A 19,066-nucleotide genomic window follows, 5' to 3' on the forward strand; every position below is an offset into this window, starting at 1 on the left:
GTGTACTCTTAATGATATGACTGTATAATTTTTTAATAAACATAATGGGAACATGATACGCAATACATGGTAAATAACAACCAAGATAATTGTCACCATAATGAGAATGATTCTAACAAGATCCAACAGTACACTTGGATTCAAAATCAAACCTGTGTATAGTTACAATTGGGATGTGTTGGCTGCTGTAAAAACAGTACACTTTATCGTTATCCCTCAGCACACTCGCTCCATGATTTTGTTGGTACGTTCATTTACTGGCCACACATGGAAATTAAAGCCTAGATTTTTGGGGGGATATTTTTGAATAACTATAACTTTTTTTCTTCCCAAGAATCTTAGAATTGAAAGGTGACCAAGAAGAAACCTGTCACTTTGTTTCGCACACATATGAATTTACTCTAAAATACTGGAGCAAGTATGTATTTAAGATCATTGTGGAATTACTTCAAATTCTGAACGTTACATAAATAAAAATAATTCTCTGATATTTCTTTGGGCCTACCAAAAGAAAAATGACATTGTCAGTTTCCCGAGAAAAGCACAGATCTCATTAATGGCACACTTCAGTGTTGTCACAAATTCCCTGTGAGGATCGCAGATGGTGAGGATACTCTAAGGTCCTATTCAGGTCAAGAAGGCCCAGAAAGGATGTTAACAAAACATATAGTTCATGTGGCACCTGAGTGGCTCAGTCAGTTGAGTGTCTGACTTTAGCTCAGGTCATGATCTTCTGGTTCATGGTTTCGAGCCCCATGTCGGGCTCTGTGCTGACAGCTCAGAGCCTAGAGCCCGCTTCGGATTCTGTGTCTCCCTCTCTCTGTCCCTCCCCTGCTCACATTTTGTCAACAACAACAACAACAACAACAACAACAAAACATGTAGTTTGAACAAGACACCCAGGGGCTCCGGTTTACCGTGCTTATTGTGGGGATATCACCCAAGTAGTCTCAAAAACATGAGTTAGTAATATCCCTTGGAAGCTCAAAAGCAATTTTCCCCGTCAGTAGCTTTCTGACATTTCATTAGTTCACCACATCCTGAAAATAGATATGTGGCTCCCAGTGTTTTTTTTTGTTTTCAAACCAAAGAATAGTATTAAGAAACAATATTCCTAAAATACGGTCACAGCTGCATACATATGTCTCAAGCCACTCTCCTAGGTCCAGAGACAATCACGCCTGTGTATAGACTAATTCTACACCACATTCTCTAGTATTATGGAAAGCCAGTCCCTTGGAGAACTTCTTCAGTGTACTTACTAAGTGATACCAGGTTTCCAGGCATTCTCTCTCAATGATAACAACAGTAATAGCTAATATTTATTGAGGACTGTGCTAACGTGCTTGGCAATTTCCTATGATGTGATGACTGCTTCTGGCCCGATTGTACACACAGGTGAAAGAAACTGAGCCACAGGCTTGCCCACAGTTAGAGATCTAGTAAGTGAGAAAGTGTGTCCTCACACCCCATTCTCTGTGACACAGAATCTGGGCTCTTTACCTCTCAGCGCCAGCTTGCCTCAGAACCAGAACTATTCAATCTGCTCAAGCAATCAGTGCTTTCAGAGAGGGGCATGAGGAGATTATAAAGACTGTCTTTATACACACTCACTTTCCAGCATCCTTAGCCTTTTGGATTGCTCAAGGAGAGAAAGTTGCCAGAAAAATACACACACAACTCTCCTCTTTGTCAGCAAAAAGCAGGGCCCCTAGAGAACTCTGCCAAAGGGAAGCGGAAGACCATAAGATTATCCTTGCCGGACTATGAGTGATGGGTTAGCCAACAAAGACAGAAAGAAGTACTGTGCTTGGCAAGCGATGTCTATAAAAGGCCAGTCTTTTCTCACAAATCTGAGGAGCAACAGAAATGACAAGAAAGGGGAAAGGCAGGAGGGAGAAAAGCAGAGGGAGGGAAATTGGAGGCTGCATCAGTAGTCACGGCGTCGGCCCTGCTGGCTGTTTTTAGAAGCAGTGACATACAATCCACTGGCAACAGCAGAGAAACAAATCGCTCGAGACAGAAGACAGAACAGCTTTCCTGCGGTGGGGGACAGCCAGCCACCTGTCTCCTGTTTCCGTGGCCCTATGGGATCAGGGGCAGGGAACGCCGCCCAGGGAAGGGTGGAATGCGAGCAGGCAGCTGCTGCTGCTCAGTGTCCCCGGGCACACCGCTGTGCCCTGCTGGGGCAGGTCACCAGGTTCCTCTGCAGTCCCTCCATTAACTGATTTTCGCACAGTCCCCTACAGCAGAGGCAGCACTGAGCAGAGGCACCTGGGGGGGCTTTCACGCCCCTCTGCTACCGTTTGACATGGAGAAGTGATACTTTCTCAATCCTTGATTCCCTTTTCTGTCCAGGTCACTGCCCTTTTGTCTCTCCCACGCATAAAACCTGGAGTTGCGGCTACAGTCACTATGTGGTTTATCACAAATGGTTCACTGCGTTCTGCTTAAAGATACCAAGAAAGTGTCTGAAATGTCTTAAAAAAGAGATTTCCACTGAGAACAAGTTAAAATCTGGTGGCTACCTACTAAAACGGTTGGTCTACTATTTAGAGAGAAAATCCAGCTGTCCAGCTCATTTCCTGAAGATAGCTGTGGTTTTATTTTAGGTGGCTCTAGGTGGTTCAAGTGGTATTCTGAGTTCCACCATAATAATAAAAGTTCTGGGTTTCTGAAGAGTGTTACATGAAGGGCAATAGCAACAATCGTTTAGTAATGTCAGAGCAGGTGACGGAATCAGGTTTGAGTGCATTCTAAGATGAACCTAAGAGGGTTTTCCAGTAAGAGCCACCACCAAGAAACAGCAATGGCATCTCTGGAAGCAGGGTTATAATCGCCAGCCTCGCTTCACTGTCTAAGCCAACAGGCTGAGGCTCTCTGAACATTAGAGCCCTGTGCACTTTTCTTTCCAAACTCCTTCCTGGTTCAGATTTAACTTCAAGGCACACAATTTTCTTTATCAAGGAATCTACAGTACCTCTCCTTGATAAGATTGCACTGCTGCTCCCTCATCAGGAACATGTGGAGAGACATGGCCCTGATACAGCACCCAGGAAGTCAGGCCAGCAGACTTCATCACAGGGCAGAGCCCTCAAGGGCTCTTTCTGGACTTTGTTGCCCCAGCTCTGCCGCCTGCCTGATTGAGTTCCACAGGCCCTCTCAGAGCGACACCTGGGCAAGCCACAAAGGCAGGGGAGAAAGGTTTATATTCCAGCCACATTATTGCTCTGACTTTGGGGCAGGAAGAAGCAGGTGTGTGGCTCTAAATGTTTTGCAGCAGGTGGGCAGCGGAGGAGGGAGCCTCTTAGAGGAGGAAGCTGGAGTTGGGGTTTTCTTACTTTTGGAGAGAACTGTTAAGCTTCCCTGGGGAGAGGTTGTTCTTTATCTTGTTGCCTGTCTCCCTGCCTTCTGGCTGAGCCCCCTGGGGCTCCGGGTCCTGGTGTGTGGCTGGGGCATAAAGTTGGAAGGTTGGTGACTGCTGCTCAGGGCTCAGCATTGCCAGTCTTGCTGCGGGTCTTGCCCAGGTCTCATGCCCTAGTTGGCAACTAGTTTATTGCCTTGTTTCTGGTACCCATGAAATGGGTGCTGGCCCTGTTTGATGAAGCTTCCCTGCCACTAAGCTTGAGCCCCAAATCTTGCAAGCTGTGCTCTCTTATTTCTTCATTTCTCCCTTGGTTTTCCTACTGGAATCCCATTAGTTTAACAATGGGGCCTTCCCCTATTCTTCAGGGACTATAGCCTGTTTCCAACCTGCTGGGGTATCTGAGGCTCACAGGGCCATTCATGAGCTCACGTGAGGTTGTATCCATTGCCTGCTGCCCACATCATGAGCTCCCTGAAGTTGGCTGCCTAACCCCAACAAAGGGCCTGTGGTCAGACCTTACCTCTCCCTCTACCCTAATGTCAGGCCAACATTGTGCACCTCATATCCTCTACCCACTGGTAGTTACCCTGGGGCTCACTGGCCATGCATGTGGACCTCTGCTGACTGCCTACTTCTGGGCTCCCTCCTGCGGGGTTGTTCCCATGTCTCCAGCCTGCTCTCACATCTTGTTGTCCTGCTCCAGTGAGGGAGTGGATGGGGTATCAGATGTCTCCAGGAGGACCAATCCTTTTGCCAATAGGGCCCACACTCATAATCAATCAACTCCACTGTGCGATGACAAAAGTCTGTGTAGCCGTCCCGTCACACAGTTCACTTCAGAAGTTAAGAAAAACCTTGTTTGTCTTCTGGAAAGCATGGTTTCCATTCCCATTTCAAAAATACCTTTTGCCTCTGTATGGCCACTCTGGCCACCTTGTCTAAAACTTCAACCCCCTTTCCTAGGACTTCCATCCCCTAATCCTTATTATTTTCCTTAGCTTTTTTTTTTTTTTTTTTTGTACTAAATACTGCGTATTTTACTTACTTATCTTGCTTACTGTTTATCCCTTCTGGTGGAAAATAAGCCTCATGAGGGCAGTGATTTTTATTTATTTAATTGTGCCTACACTCAGAGCAATTCTTGGCCCAGGGGAGTCATTCAATAAATATCACTGAGGTAAATGAGGGAGTGTGTGGGGAATGAAGGGATGCTTGCTCCTTGCTCTCCAGGCCACTGGCCACCAAGACTGTGGGCATCTGGCCCACCCATCTAGCCTGTCCATCCCGGCCCTGGGAGCCTGGCTCCTTGGCTTTCTCCTCTCCCCATGGAGCAGCACTCACCTTCAGCTTGTGCTCATGCTCCTTGTTGACACGTGCGAGCAGCTGGGCTTTCCTTCTGTTGAGGGCATCGATGAGGGCATCACACTGGGCCACCAGGCAAGCCTCGAACTCCACACTGTTCTCCTGCATGAGAAAGCACATCTCTCAGCCGCAAAGCACCCGGTCTCCTTGGGCTGCAGGGGAAGACAGAGCTCCCCTGACCATTTGTGGGGTGCAAATCCCTGCTGAAGGAGATGAAAAGGAACTCTGTCCACAATGCACATTTCACGTTGTTTCAATACCTGGATACATTTCATTCTACAGTGATAGTGTTCACTTTAAATTGAAAAGGATAAATATTACTTAATAAATTTATCAAAAGGAAATCATACCCACAGTTTACATTATATTGTATAAAATAAAGCTTCAGTTTGTGGAGTTGAACATGAATCTTTCTGAGGGCTGGCGGATGTCTGCTTATGTATGGTGGAAGGTGGCATTCAGAGAGGCTGGCTGCCTGAGCAGGTGGGGTATTGTAGAGGCATGAGAGCTAAAGAATCATTAAATTCAAGAGAAGAGGGAAGAAAGAGGACAGAAGTGGTCTTCAATATTAATCAATAATCCAATGATAATAGAACGTTACAAGAATAATCATGGGCAAAAGTACTTGCTGCTTTCATTAAGGAAAGCAAATAGTTAATGTACATAGACAGTCAAGAACAATTGACTTGACTTCTACCCAGCCCTAAAAGTCAAGCCACGAACCAATAGCTTGTGAGGGAACACTTACCATGTTCTAAATGAATTATAGCTTCTCTGTGATGTTTACATTGAATGTTGGATCTAACTATTTTCTTGATTTAAATCTGTACATGCTATAGCATTTCTTTCAAGCAATTCTCTCCCTAAATCATAAGCATTCATTAATGATAGTCCTTTCAGTAAATCACATATGTAATTTTGATTGTCAAGTGATAATCTGAAAGACAGTTATAATTTATAGCAAATGAAAGATGAATACTCACACATACATGAATAGCATTGAAAAAATAGCACCCAACTGAGTCAACTGTAAGCTCTAGGGGGCTGGCAAGGAAGGAACAGCTTAGCCTATCAAATTTTAATTTATTCTCTAAGTCATAAAGAACTATGTCTCTTAATATAAGGATCTACTGATAGGCATTTGAGAACTTTTTAAATGCAAGATCTTCTTCATGTAATGTGTTATATTAGTAATTGCTTGACTAGTGCCTTCTACATGCTAAGTTTTGGCTTTCCTGGCAATTGTTTTTGAGTACTCAGAGAAGTCCTCTGGAAAACGTCATTTAAGAGGGCTCTATGTCCCACACAGGGTAATATTGGGAGGATGAGGGCAGCCCTCTTGCAGTTTCTGATTTAGAGCAGAAGGAAAGCTTTGCTCTGATGAAGAGGTGGGGTGCAGGGCAAAAGCAAAGAAGGGACTGACCGATCACCTCTGTTGTTCTGGAAAACAGAAGAAAGTGTACAACTGTTAGATTGTCAGGGGATCAAAAGTTTTAACATGAACATGCGTGGAAAAAAGAGTGAGGAAATCAATATAAGATGCTTTGAAAGCCTGGCTTACCTTTAAAAAGACCATTCTACTTTGACATGGGTTAAATATTAACTAGGAAAGCCAATTTACTGGAGGCCAGAGTGAAGGTTATTTCTGTGAGGCAAACCTCAAAACATAAGAACAGTAAACAGTGTAGATGTTCACTAGTTAAGCATCTCATGCAGTTTATGGTTTCTCCCTTTAGCAATAGCGGAGAGCTCACGAGCTCTCAAATGCTGGCTGATCTTTGGGTCATTGTGTCCAAACAAAGCAATCTGAAATTATAGTTACCAGGGGGGTCATGGTTGGAAAACACTTAAGTATCTAAGTAGAGAAGAAGCATTACTATGGGCAGGAAGGAAGGAAAGAGTGAAGGAAGGAAGGAAGGAAGGAAGGAAGGAAGGAAGGAAGGAAGGAAGGAAAGGCAGGAGGGAAGGAAAGGAAGGGAGGGAGGAAGGAAGGAAGGAAAAAAGAGAAAATGTGACCTGTTTGTTATCATCAGATAAGATATAATTATTGCAAGGTGTTTTGGGAACCTGAAGAGTTTTAAAAACTCAACAATAATGACTCTGAATTCACAAAGAGGCCTCTTTCTAAATACGCAGTAGTGGAGAATTAGGACCCTAGTGCCAAAGGTAGCAACTATTTGGAAAACTAGGTTGTGTTGCTGGCTTGTTGGCAAAACACAACCACCTCGAGAAGGGGTGTGTTTGAAGTTGGCCTGTATGTGTGTTTGTATTAGAAGGGACAGAGCAGAAGAGAATAATTGGAATTTCTCCACAACACATTAAGGTAGAAGAAACAAACTCCCTGCTACACAGCTACATCTTAACCCACGGAGTTTGCTTTCTGTCTCAGGTGCTGGCAATACCTGGATCTGTTGGACCATGTTGCGGAGCTGCACCAGAAACTCCTTGGCTTCTTTGGCCCTGTCTGACAGTCCGTTCAGCGCCTGGGAGAGCTGGCTCTGCAAAGATAAAGAAGGAAGCCAGGGAGCTGTAACCACAGGAAGTAGCAACAAGGTCTTACGGTGTTGTTTTGATCCAAGACCCAAGAGTTCTCAAGCCCCTCAGATTCCTCTTCTCAGAGCTTGGGGCAGTTAGCCAACATCTGTATATGAGGATTCTGGTACTAATGGCATCCAGGCACCTTCCACAGGCTCCTGAGAAGTTTCTCCTCTGAAGCAGTGAAAGCTCCTGGTCATTGCAAAGGCCCTCACCAGCTGATACCTGCCTGGAAATTCCACATGTCATGAACTAGTTAATTAATTCAGCAATAATTTATTTAACTTAAAATTAAAAGCTAAAGTGAGTCAGAAGATATGATGATTATCAAAATTATTTAGGCCAAAGTGCTATTGGTCTGGCGTTGGGGCAGGAAGAATACAGTCAAGAACAGGATGAAGGAAGGAAGGGTTAGAGCACTGGTATGATGCTCTGGGGCTACTTCAGTGTAATGGCACATACAAAACCCACAATCACATTTTTTTCATCAAGGTCACCTTCCTTCTCCCAAATACAGCCCTGTTGCCCTAACTCCTGTCCACTCCTCAACCAAGGAAGACTCTCATCCTAATTTTCCACAGTGTCCTGTCCATCTGGAATGAAGTTCTGCTGGGGGCCATGTGTCCAGGTAAACACTGGCTTTCCCAGCCTCCCTGTCTGCTGGGGTGGCCATGGGACATACTACTAATTGATGAGACTCAAGTGGAAGATGGCTGGGGGTGAGGAGGGGTCTGAGAAAGCTCTTGCTTTTCTGCTAACATGAGACCAATGTGGCTGGTACAGCCTCTGCCCTTTTGTTCCTGACTTTATGGCAGATGTCTTATGACTCTCACTGAGAAGGCCAACATGGTAAGGGAGGAGGGGTGGAAGAAGAAAGAGCCCGGCTCCATTGGCATCATTGAGCAGCTGAACAACAGTTGAGTCTCCTACCACTAGGCTTCTTGTTTGTGGGGAAAATTAACTCCTTGTTAAGTTCCTGTTTGGGATTTTCCATTACTTTCAGCATTGTACTTAATGCAAAATTCCTTCTGCTATATCCTTTCATCTCACCTGTAAATTACAGAGACAAACTCCTTTCCCACAACACCTTCTTTAAAGACTAAAGCCCACTCTCCTTACCAACACAAAGCTTCATCCCTCTCTCCTCTCAGTAAAAGGGCAGAATCTTGGTCTAATGAATGTTTCTCTTTCTTTTTTCTCTTCAATCCAGTACAGTTAACATACAGTGTTATATTAGTTTCAGGTGTGCAATATAGTGATTCAACAGTTCTATACATTACTCAGTGCTCATCAAGTGTACTCATAAGTGTACTTTTAATCTCTTTCACCTTACCATATGATCCAATAATTCCACTACTGGGTATTTACCCAATGAATACAAAAATACTAATTTGAAAGATATCTGCACCCCTATGTCTACTGCATTATTGAAAATAACCAAGATATGGAAGCACCCCAAGTGTCCATTGATAGATGAATGGATAAAGAGGATATATAGGAGATATATCTATATCTATATCTAGATATATAGAAGATATATACACAATGGAATATTACTCAGCCATAAAGAAGAATGAAATCTTGCCATTTGCAAGAATGTGGATAGATCTACAGAGTATAATGCTAAGTGAATGTTCTTTTTATATCTGCCTTATTAAATACAAAGTTAGGCACTGGATCTCTTTAAAAATATGCATGTCAAATGCTTGATAGAAATAATGTGGGGAGATAGAAAGAACATAGGCTTTAGAAGGGTTCAAATTCTGGCTCTGTCCCTTACTAAATGTGACCTTGAGAAAGTTACCTCTGCCTGAGTTATTCCAAAGCAAACAATGGGAAGCATAATAATATTTTGTAGTTGGGTTATTGTGAGGGTTTAGTGCACTCACCAATAGGAAAGCTCCTGCTAGTAAGGGTAATGGTTAAGGGAACTAATCCAAATTCATAAATTCTGCCAGTCAGTGGCTTTTCAAACTTTACACATGGTTTTACCTCATCCATAAAATGAGAAGAATATTACTCTTCTCGGGTGTTATGGGCATTGCATGAGATATTAGATTAAAGCTCAGAACCTCTCTGGTGCATGCTGCGTGATTAATCAACATTGGCTGTTATTCATCTTCTTCCTTCCTGCTCACAAACACCTGCAGACTGACTGGGGAGAGTCACAGGGCAGATTCCTGGAATGGGCTCTGCTCATCCCTTGTACTTTGATTTATGTACTCAGACTCTGGGAGGCTAGACCAACACAGCTGAGGAAGAAAAAGCACAAAGTGAGCTTGCAGTGCTGGAAGGGCTGCTCAATTATTTATTACTAGTCCCAACTGCACCTATAATTTGGGGTGAAAGTTTTCTCCTCAAGAACTTTTTCCAAGAGCTGAGGGGATGAGGGAGAGTAGTAGGGTCTCATTTAGAAGAGCAGGCAATAAAATGGGAGAGACATATTCTAAAGGAGACATTTTTCATTGTTACTTTAAACTCACTTCCCTTCTTCTGAATGAGCAAAAGTTTTGCTGGCTACCAGTTTTCTTCCCTCTTTTTAAAAATTTTTTAATGTTTTTATTTATTTTTGAGAGAGAGAGGGAGACAGAGCAGGGGTGTGGGAAGGGCAGAGAGAGAGGGAGACACAGAATCTGAAGCAGGCTCCAGGCTCTGAGCTGTCAGCACAGAGCCTGACATGGGGCTCAAACTCACGAACCACAATGTCATGACCCGAGCCAAAGTAGGATGCTTAACCGACTGAGCTACCCAGGCACCCCGTCTTCCCCCTTTTATGATAACCTATGCCTTAGTAACCACATTTGTATGTTGGAGTACAGAAGCCAAGTTCACTCATTTATACAGAACAGACGCGACCTGATTTGTTGTATCCCAGGCTTGCAATTAATTATACAATGTAAGCTAGATCTGACACCCATAAAAAATTGTTGACCAGGTACTGCTATCTACTTAGAAAAAAATTATTCCGTAGTATACAAAGAGTGCTGGCCTCATCCACTCCCAGGTTTTGATATGGCAAAGCAATAAGTCAACTGGAAAAATCAATTCGTTGCAGATTACCTTTCTTTGTGTCTATATTCAGTCCCAAGAATGCCTTCTACCTGGCTAACGATGGTTCTGGTATTTGATAAACAATTGCATTGTAAGATAAAGATCTAAAAACCTTTCTCTTAAGCTTTGCCAACTTGTAGAAATTTGAGCAGGAAACAATGAAAAACCCTGGAAACTATTTATCATTAGAAAATGCTCTTATTATAAGGATTTATGTGTGCGTCGCTTTTATAGGATAGTTCTTTGATCACATTTATAAGCTAAATCTGATGTAGAAGAACATTATTATTGATTGATTTTGTTTCCCAGATGCATTTAAATTCCTGCTCTGGGCTAACAGAAATGTTCTGTATTCAGGACCACAGAGCAGCCTTGTAAATTTATACCAGAACACCAAAGATGCAAATATTTAGTGTGTGTTTTCGTTACAGCCTCCCTGGCTGTATATGTAGCCGTTAGAAGCGGTTTTTAATGCCTAAGAAATGACATTCTGATTTCCTGGATATTTGTTTTCCAATTTTCTGAAAAGGTGTCACGTTCAGAAAGTGAATGAGAGTGGGGAAATGATGTAGCCGTGGAGGCACTGACAAATTTCCAGGCAAGATCTCAGAGCGTGCTCTGAATAACCAAGATCTCCCAGAAAGAAGGCAAGTTGCTCAGAGCTTGAAGGAGAGGAACAAAGCACTCCGCCTCCTCCTTCCTTCTTCTGCTGCTTTGTCCCTCCAACTTCCACCCAGATTCCCTACACCTTCCAAAGGAGTGGAGGTTATAAGGGGTCAGAAGCTCAACCTGGAAGCCCCAGGGGGAGGACAGTTCACAACCCATTATTACTTAGGCTCAGCAAACCGGTATGGGATTCAGTTCATCGTGACCAACTCCTCACTTGCCCGAGCATCTGCCCAGCTGCCAAGGCACGCCCACGCAGAGGAGGGTGCCCTGCCATGAACATGATTCACGTGTCACTTCCTCCCTCAGTTTACTATGAATATTGGATGGAGACAATGGGGACAAATGAAAGGAAGCTTCCTAGCTGTCTGCAATCTGAAGTTACGGGCATGGGATGGGTCAAAAGGGTCAACCAAAGAATTAGTACAAAATAGATGAGGTGACAAACCAGCAACAGTGGCTTGGCTTGATGGCCCCTGTGACCCTGTCACAGAGCACACCTCCTTCCCAGGTACGAGGGTCAACACAAAATGCAGGAGCAAAGTGATGATTGATGCCATGTGATTCTAAAGTAAGGCCCCTCGGAGAATAACAATTTTTTTCTGGAAGAAATACTGGTTTTTTTAAGTCTTACTACATTATTGACATTATATAATTAAAAAGCAAAGGCAAGAAATTCTAAGAGTTATGATATATTGATTGTTTCTTATTATCAAGGAACTGATGGTTGCTTTTAATGTGTATCCTATTTAATCCCAGTCACCACCCTGCAATTTTGCAGAGTCTCAGAGAGGACACACATGGGTTTAGGTTTTATTTATCTATTTTTTTAGTGTTTATTTATTTTGAGAGAGAGAGAGAGAGTGGGGGGCAAGCAGGGAAGGGGCAGAGAGGAGAGAGAGAATCCCAAGCAGGTTCCTTGCTGTCAGGACGGAGGTGGACATGGGGCTCGATCTCACGAACCGTGAGATCATGACCTGAGCTGAAACCAAGAATCAGATGCTTAACCAACTAAGCCAGCCAGGCTCCCTGAGTTTAGGCTTTACAACTTACATACAAAAGAGTAGGAACACAAAGCCTAGTTGTCTGACTCCAAAGTTGTCCTCTTTGCTTCAGCCGCCCAAAGAAGTCTTCTCTCACTCATGCAGGAAGAATAAAAACAACCTGCAGTGAGAGCATGTGAAACCAAAGAAGGTGATTTGGTGGGGGGATTATGATTGATTATGAGGGAATTTGATTATACTTAGCAATCAGATAAGATGTGAACATGACCTGTAAGCTCTGTGGAGGACAGAGGGGAGGAAGACCTTACACACCTATAATCTAACACACTGTTCCATATTATCCCATTTCTGTTCCTCAGTGCTAGATCTGGACACACAAGTACACAAATATCCACACCAAAAGCTAATGCATAATGCCATTTACCTCCTTTTTGATAACAATTTAAATCCAAACATTCTGTTTTCGTCATTCTTTAAAGCATAAACATGGACCAGAAATGCTGTTATTTCACCAGAGAGCAGCAACTGAATGAGATAGGGCAATGGGAATTAATCTGGCAGTGGGGTTAAGAGGACAGACTTTACAGTCAGATGGACTTGGCTTTAAATCCTAGCCTTTTACTAGCTGTGTGACCATGGACATATCACCTAACTGTAGTGGATATTGTGGTGCTCTGCCCAGATTCCCTTCTAAAGGCTGGTGTGTTCTTCTTCCAGCTGCTGGGAATATCACTGTTGATAGATGGCACTAGGTGTTGTTCTTGCCTATGGAACTGCATTGCTCAGTGCTGTGCCCACATCCAGGGTGTCCCATGAATGACTGACTGGCCTCCTTGCCATGATCTGAGAACAACCCTGAAGGGCCATCCCAGCTCTAGAACTCCCTTCAGACTTGGCTGAGGCCACTGCAGGTCAGGTTCATCCTCTGCTCAACCCTGGCCTTCTCACTTCCTCACAGGTGGACCTACTGAAACCCTGAGCAGTTAACTATCCCTTCACAACTCTCTGAGTCTGTGTCCAGGAGGCCCAATTTAAAACACTAAGCTTGCTAGGTTTCAGTTCCCCCACCTACAACATGGGGATAATAACACTACCTCTGTCGTAGGACTGTAGTGAGGATTACGTGAAATCATGTATTCAAAGTTCCTCTATACAACACCTGTGAGCATTGTGTAAGCATGTAATACTTATAAATAATTACTATTTTTATAATAAGAATTATGTTAAAATATACATGCATAAATCATTGGAACATTTTGTTATGCCACATGCCCCAGTTGGGGGTTTGGTCAACTACGATTAGTCAGACAGTGCCCTAGATTGTAGTATTGTTCACAACTATTTGCCCCCTCCTCATTTTTGCCATAAGACTTGTGGTGTCTCCTGTAGAGGGAGCATGTGTTCCTGCCCCGTTCTTATTCTTGGCCATGTGATTTGCTTTAGGTTAAAGAAACGTTGTGATTTTCTGCCAGCTCCTTTGCTCTTCTTGTCACACAAATTCAATGGCATGTGGACAAACTGGCTCTTAAAAAACACATTCGATTTGTAATGTTTGCTAATTTCAAAGGTGTTAATACATAGTTGGTTTTAGGCTACCAACACGACATTACTGAATGTGGAGTTAGAAGAGGTGTGTGTACTATCAACTCTTTGGAGCAGTGTGCAGGTACAACGAGGTACCTGCATACCTGCTACCACTGGGCGTGTCCCACACAGTGGCTGTGGGCTTCAGAAAGAAGACATATGGAACAGAACTTCAGACTACCTCCTACGATAGAATATGAGCAAGGAATAAACCTTTGCCTCTGAGATTTTAGGGGTTGTTTGTTACTGTAGCAAAACTGACTAATACAGATAGCAATGATAAACTTTTCCTTTGTGATTTGATTCAATCAATTTTCATGGAATTTGCTGTGGACCAGCCACAATGACTCATGCTAGGAAAACAATGATAAAATAAATACAATCCCTTCCCTCATGAAACCATCACTGTTCTGAAACCACCACCATTCTGAGCTTAACAGTGTCCATTTAAAAGTTCTCTCTTATGGGCTCTCTATTGAAGCAGAAGAAGACTAGACTATTCTAACAACTAACAACAGAAATGTACCTTCTCCACCTCTCAGGGCAAATGAGAAGTAGCTGCTTTCCTCGCCAGGCATAGCCAGTTCTGGCTACAGTTTGAATTCCAGACATATACTCTGCACGGCCTTAATCCACCCAACTTAAAATATTTATCTGCCTTAGACAGGAAACTCTCAAGCTGGAGATGCAAATCAACATGGAGGGTTTCTTTCAGCGAACTAGATAGAAGAGCCACTTATCACCTTAAGGCACAGCAAAAAAAAAAAAAAAAAAAAAAAAAAAAGAAAGAAAAGAAAAAGAAAACAACAACAACAACAACAAACAAAAACAAAACAAAACAACAAAAAACCTGTTGCTTTGCCCAAAGTTCATAGCTTCTTGGGGGAAAATCAATTTGCCATGTCTCTATGGCTTTTGCAGAGTGCTGGAAGCAATGAAAGAATTCATGTAGCAACTGTTGCCAGGGAAGGCATGAAACTTTAATAATGCAGCAAGCCTATAGGCTGCATGGTCAACATCACCCTGCCCAAGGCTCTGTCAGAGAGCATGCCTTTCTATGGATATTCAACACACATAATATGTGTGTTGTTAGGCAGTTACTAAGTATTTACAGCCAAGGATCAAAAATATGCCTTCCTTGGGCTAAGCCTTCGTGTAAATATTGGATTTTACATCCCAGAGATTGATGACTGGATAGATCTCCTTTGTACGTATGTTGCCTTTTCTCTGGGGAGAATTCTAGGGCACCCGTCAGCAGGCTCTGAGTCCTTTCCCAGAAAGCTGTTTTCTTTGTGGATCCCTCTGGCTGCCTGAATGTCCACACCGGCCTTCCCGGTGGTATAGCATTCTGCATTGTCTGATACTACTGGGGAACAGTTTGAAGATAAGCAAAACAGATTTGAAAACAATAAAATTTTAGTTCTCTATAGTTTTTAAGTGTCCCAGAGGTAAACTTTCATTCTTCAAATGAAGGTTTTTCTCTAAACAATTAAAAACATGTTCTTAGAAACATATATGATGAAGTAAAAAAAATCACTGAACTATTTTTTTATATAGAAATGCTTTCATTGTGTTCTTTCAGAGACACAAGTGGTAAGTGCCAAAGCTGATGACCATTATTTGTTCCTCATGTTTCTAGTGGTGAGAACTAAGTAACTACTAGTAGGAGCAAGACGTTTTTGTTTCAAGAAATAACTCCCCACCCTGCCCCCCAACCCACCCCATGTTTCAAAACCAAACATGCTCCTCTCAGAAAAATCAGAAAATAAAAGACTTAAAAGAAGAAAAAAATTATGTCACCAGATACATTATTTTTTGAATTTATTTTTTAAATAAAGCTTATTTATTTTGAGAGAGAGAGCATGATCAGGGGAAGGACAGAGAGGAAGGAGAAAGAGAGAATCCCAAGCAGGCTGTGCACTGTCAGCACAGAGCCCAATTGGGGGCTTAAACTCAAACCATGAGATCATGACCTGAGCCGAAACCAAGAGCTGGACATCATAGCACCCCACCAGATACATTATTAATAGCATTAATAATGAATCCTTGATGTTTATCCTTGGAGATCTTGTGTACATTGATAGGCAAATATGTATCCCTCTATGAACAAAATTGGAATAATGTCATATACTCATTCCTGTCTTGAAATCTGCTCTTTGCACTTGACATGATATAAATGTTTTCCCATCTGACTAAAAATATGCTACTTCCCCCTTTGTGATAGCTATCTAACACTTTGATAACATTTACTATGTGCCCAGCACTGCTTATAATGCTTTGTACATATTAACTCACATTTTACACACACACACACACACACACACACACACACACACACAACAGCAAAGGTGGGTACTATTATTGTTCATAATTTTTGTAGGTGATAGAACTAAGCAAGGGAAGTTATGTGGTCCAAAATCATTAAGCAGGAGTGCATGGGTGGCTCAGTCAGTTAAGCATCCAACTTCAGCTCAGGTCATGATTTTACGGTTCACAAGTTTGAATCCCGCGTCCGGCTCTGTACTGACAGCTCAGAGCCTGCAGCTTGTTTCAGATTGTGTCTTCCTCTCTCTCAGCCCCTCCCCCGCTTGCACTCTGTCTCTCTCTCTCTCTCTCTCTCTCAAAAATAAATAAACATTAAAAAAAAACTGTTAAGGAGATGCTGTGACCAGAATCTAATCTGTTACTCACTAAACTATGACCACTAACCCAATGTATAGATGCATCCTAATTGATTTAACTAATTTCCTACTTTAGGACATTTAGTTTGCTTTCATCTTTTGCAAAGAATTTCTGACATGAATTTCATGAAGAAAATCCTTCAATACATTCTTGATTATTCTCATTTCCCGAAATGAAAATTCACATTTACTTATACTAAATGTTATCATGTTATCAAAATGTCCTTGAGTGGTCATTCAATTTACACTCCTGATAAAGCTGATGTGAGTGATACTTGCCTATATAACTCACTGAAAATATCATTTGGGGGCACCTGGGTGGCTTAGTTGGTTAAGTGTCCAACTCATGATTTCAACTCAGGTCTTGATCTCAGAGTTTGTGAGTTCAAACCACGCACCAGGCTCTGTACTGACAGTGTGGAGCCTGCTTGGAACTCTCTCTCTCTCTCTCTCTCTCTCTCTCTCTCTCTGCTTCTTCCCTTGATCACGTACTCTCAATCTCTCTCAAATAAATAAATAAACTTTAAAAAACCCCACAAATATTATCATTTGTATTTGTTTTCATGATCAGATAGGCAATGAATGAAATCTTACTCCTAAAATTTGCATTTTAAAATTACAGGGTAGTGGTTTCAAAAGCTTCTTATTGATCTTTTCCTAGTTAAGGTGAAAGGTCCCACTGGTATTATTTGTAAAGCACTCATGAGAGGTCCTAGCCCATAGAGCCCTACTAGTAATGCATAAGTGTTTGTTCAGGAATTAGTTTCTTCCTACTGTTGATGACTATTGGTGAACAAGGCTGGCCTCAAAACACTTGTTTGCTTACCAAGAATGCCTGAGGGACCAAAAACTGGAAAACAACCTGGAAAGTTTAGGTGGCCTTCCAGAGAAGTGAAAAGTCGTGGCTTAGTAGTTTTAGTAGAATTCGGTCAGAATGTCTGGTTCACAAAATCTCTACTCTTTAGAAGTTATAATCCTTATTTTGTGGACACATACATGTACACAAGAGCTTCTATAAACATTAAATGGGTATAAAAGAAGAATATAGTCTTTGCTTCTAGGAGAGAATATATATAATATAAAGATAATATGCACAATATAAACTTTTGTAACACGTTTGTAAGCATAATTAAACTTGTTAACTGGGTTATTCAGATACTCTATATTCTTGCTTGTTATTTGTCTCTTTGACCTACAATATTTTCAAATAAATATGTGATTAAATTTCCCACAAAGATTGTGCTTTGACTGTATTCTCCTTTATTTCTGGGAGTTTTTATCTTATATAATCTGTGGCTTTGCTGTCCTATATTCTTTGTACATTGATTGTACCTTTTAACATTAGACCACATCCGTCTATGTTTCACTTAGGTCTTTTGGCTTTGAACTTCATTTCATCTGATATTATTATATATACCCTCCTCTCTTTCTCTCTTTTGTATAAACTTCCTCATCTTTTATTTTATTAAAAAATTTTTTTTAATGTTTATTTTTTTGAGAGAGAGAGACAGAGAGCAAGCAGGGGAGGGGCAGAAAGAGAGGGAGACACAGAATCGGAAGCAGGCTCCAGGCTCTGGGCTGTCAGCACGTGAGATCATGACCTGAGTTGAAGTTGGAAGCTTAACTGACTGAGCCACCCAGGTGCCCCCATCATCTTTTATTTTAAAACTACATTTGTTTTTGACTCAATCTGATGCTTTTTCTTTTACCTTATCATAGGGAAATTTGGGCTATTTACATTTATTGTATTAATTGATATAGTTGGCTTTATTCCATTTTTATCATATATGTTTCTAGTATCCATTTTCCTTTAAATTTTTTTTTTTGGCTTTATCACATTTCCTTTAATATCTTAAAGTACTCATCAGCTAATTTGGATATTTTGCTGTTTTTCCATTTTGCAAGCTGTTACCTTCCCATGTTTCATAACATGTAAACCTAGATTTGTCTATAACTAAGTCAAAATTAACTAGTAACTTTAATTCTCCTACCCCACTACATTCCCCCAAATGCTTCACTTAATGTTTAATAATCTCTTAGAAATTAAGAAATATCATTTTAAAGAACTCCTGGATCAAACAGAAAATTAAAACTGCATTTACAGGTTCCTATATATTAATGAGGAGAATCAGTTTATGAAATATATTGCTTTATTTAATATGATGTTTTTGGGCTAGCTAGGCAACTCAAACACTTTACTACTGCTCCCTCTAGAAATACTGTTCTTAATGGAAAATAAAAGAAATGGATCATAAAAGAAAGAGGTGGCTTTTTTGTACTTAAGTGCTTCTATCTAGGATGGCTCTGATTATTCTTAAGTTCTAAGGGTTCAAAATTTCAGAATATTTTTTTTAATGAAATCTCAGCTTACTTGAACTTACCTTAGGAAAGCTATATTTTTCAAAGGCATGGGGTTATTAGTAGGCTGGGAAATGTTAAACGCAATATTTGAATTTTAATTCTGACCTTAAGACCCGAGTACACCACTAATGCAGACATTAGCACAGATTCTTTATTTTTTTAAAAATTTTTTTTTACGTTTATTTATTTTTGAGACAGAGAGAGACAGAGCATGAACGGGGGAGGGGCAGAGAGAGAGGGAGACACAGAATCGGAGGCAGGCTCCAGGCTCCAAGCCATCAGCCCAGAGCCCAACGCGGGGCTCGAACTCACGGACCGCGAGATCGTGACCTGAGCTGAAGTCGGATGCTCAACCGACTGAGCCACCCAGGCGCCCCATAGCACAGATTCTTTAAAAACAAAGGGCACACGAGGAGACACCACTACACACCTACCAGACTGACAACACCGAGTTC

At 41.8% G+C, this 19,066-nt stretch overlaps 1 protein-coding gene across 9 annotated transcripts in view; it reads right to left on the bottom strand.

The window, feature by feature from the left end:
* Positions 1–19,066, bottom strand: part of TRIM9 (tripartite motif containing 9) — a 111,136-nt gene that overhangs the window by 41,918 nt on the left and 50,152 nt on the right. For all 9 annotated transcript variants that reach the window (XM_019451834.2, XM_019451836.2, XM_019451830.2 and 6 more), the window contains exons 2-3: positions 7,132–7,227; positions 4,709–4,831 (exon numbers count right to left, since the gene is read on the bottom strand). In XM_019451834.2, the coding sequence (XP_019307379.1) occupies positions 4,709–4,831; positions 7,132–7,227 (219 nt within the window). The remainder of the gene's footprint in view (positions 1–4,708; positions 4,832–7,131; positions 7,228–19,066) is intronic.

This window comes from Panthera pardus, unplaced genomic scaffold, assembly GCF_024362965.1.
Source record: "Panthera pardus isolate Hobbes unplaced genomic scaffold, ASM2436296v1 HiC_scaffold_24, whole genome shotgun sequence".
Classification (NCBI taxonomy): domain Eukaryota; kingdom Metazoa; phylum Chordata; class Mammalia; order Carnivora; family Felidae; genus Panthera; species Panthera pardus.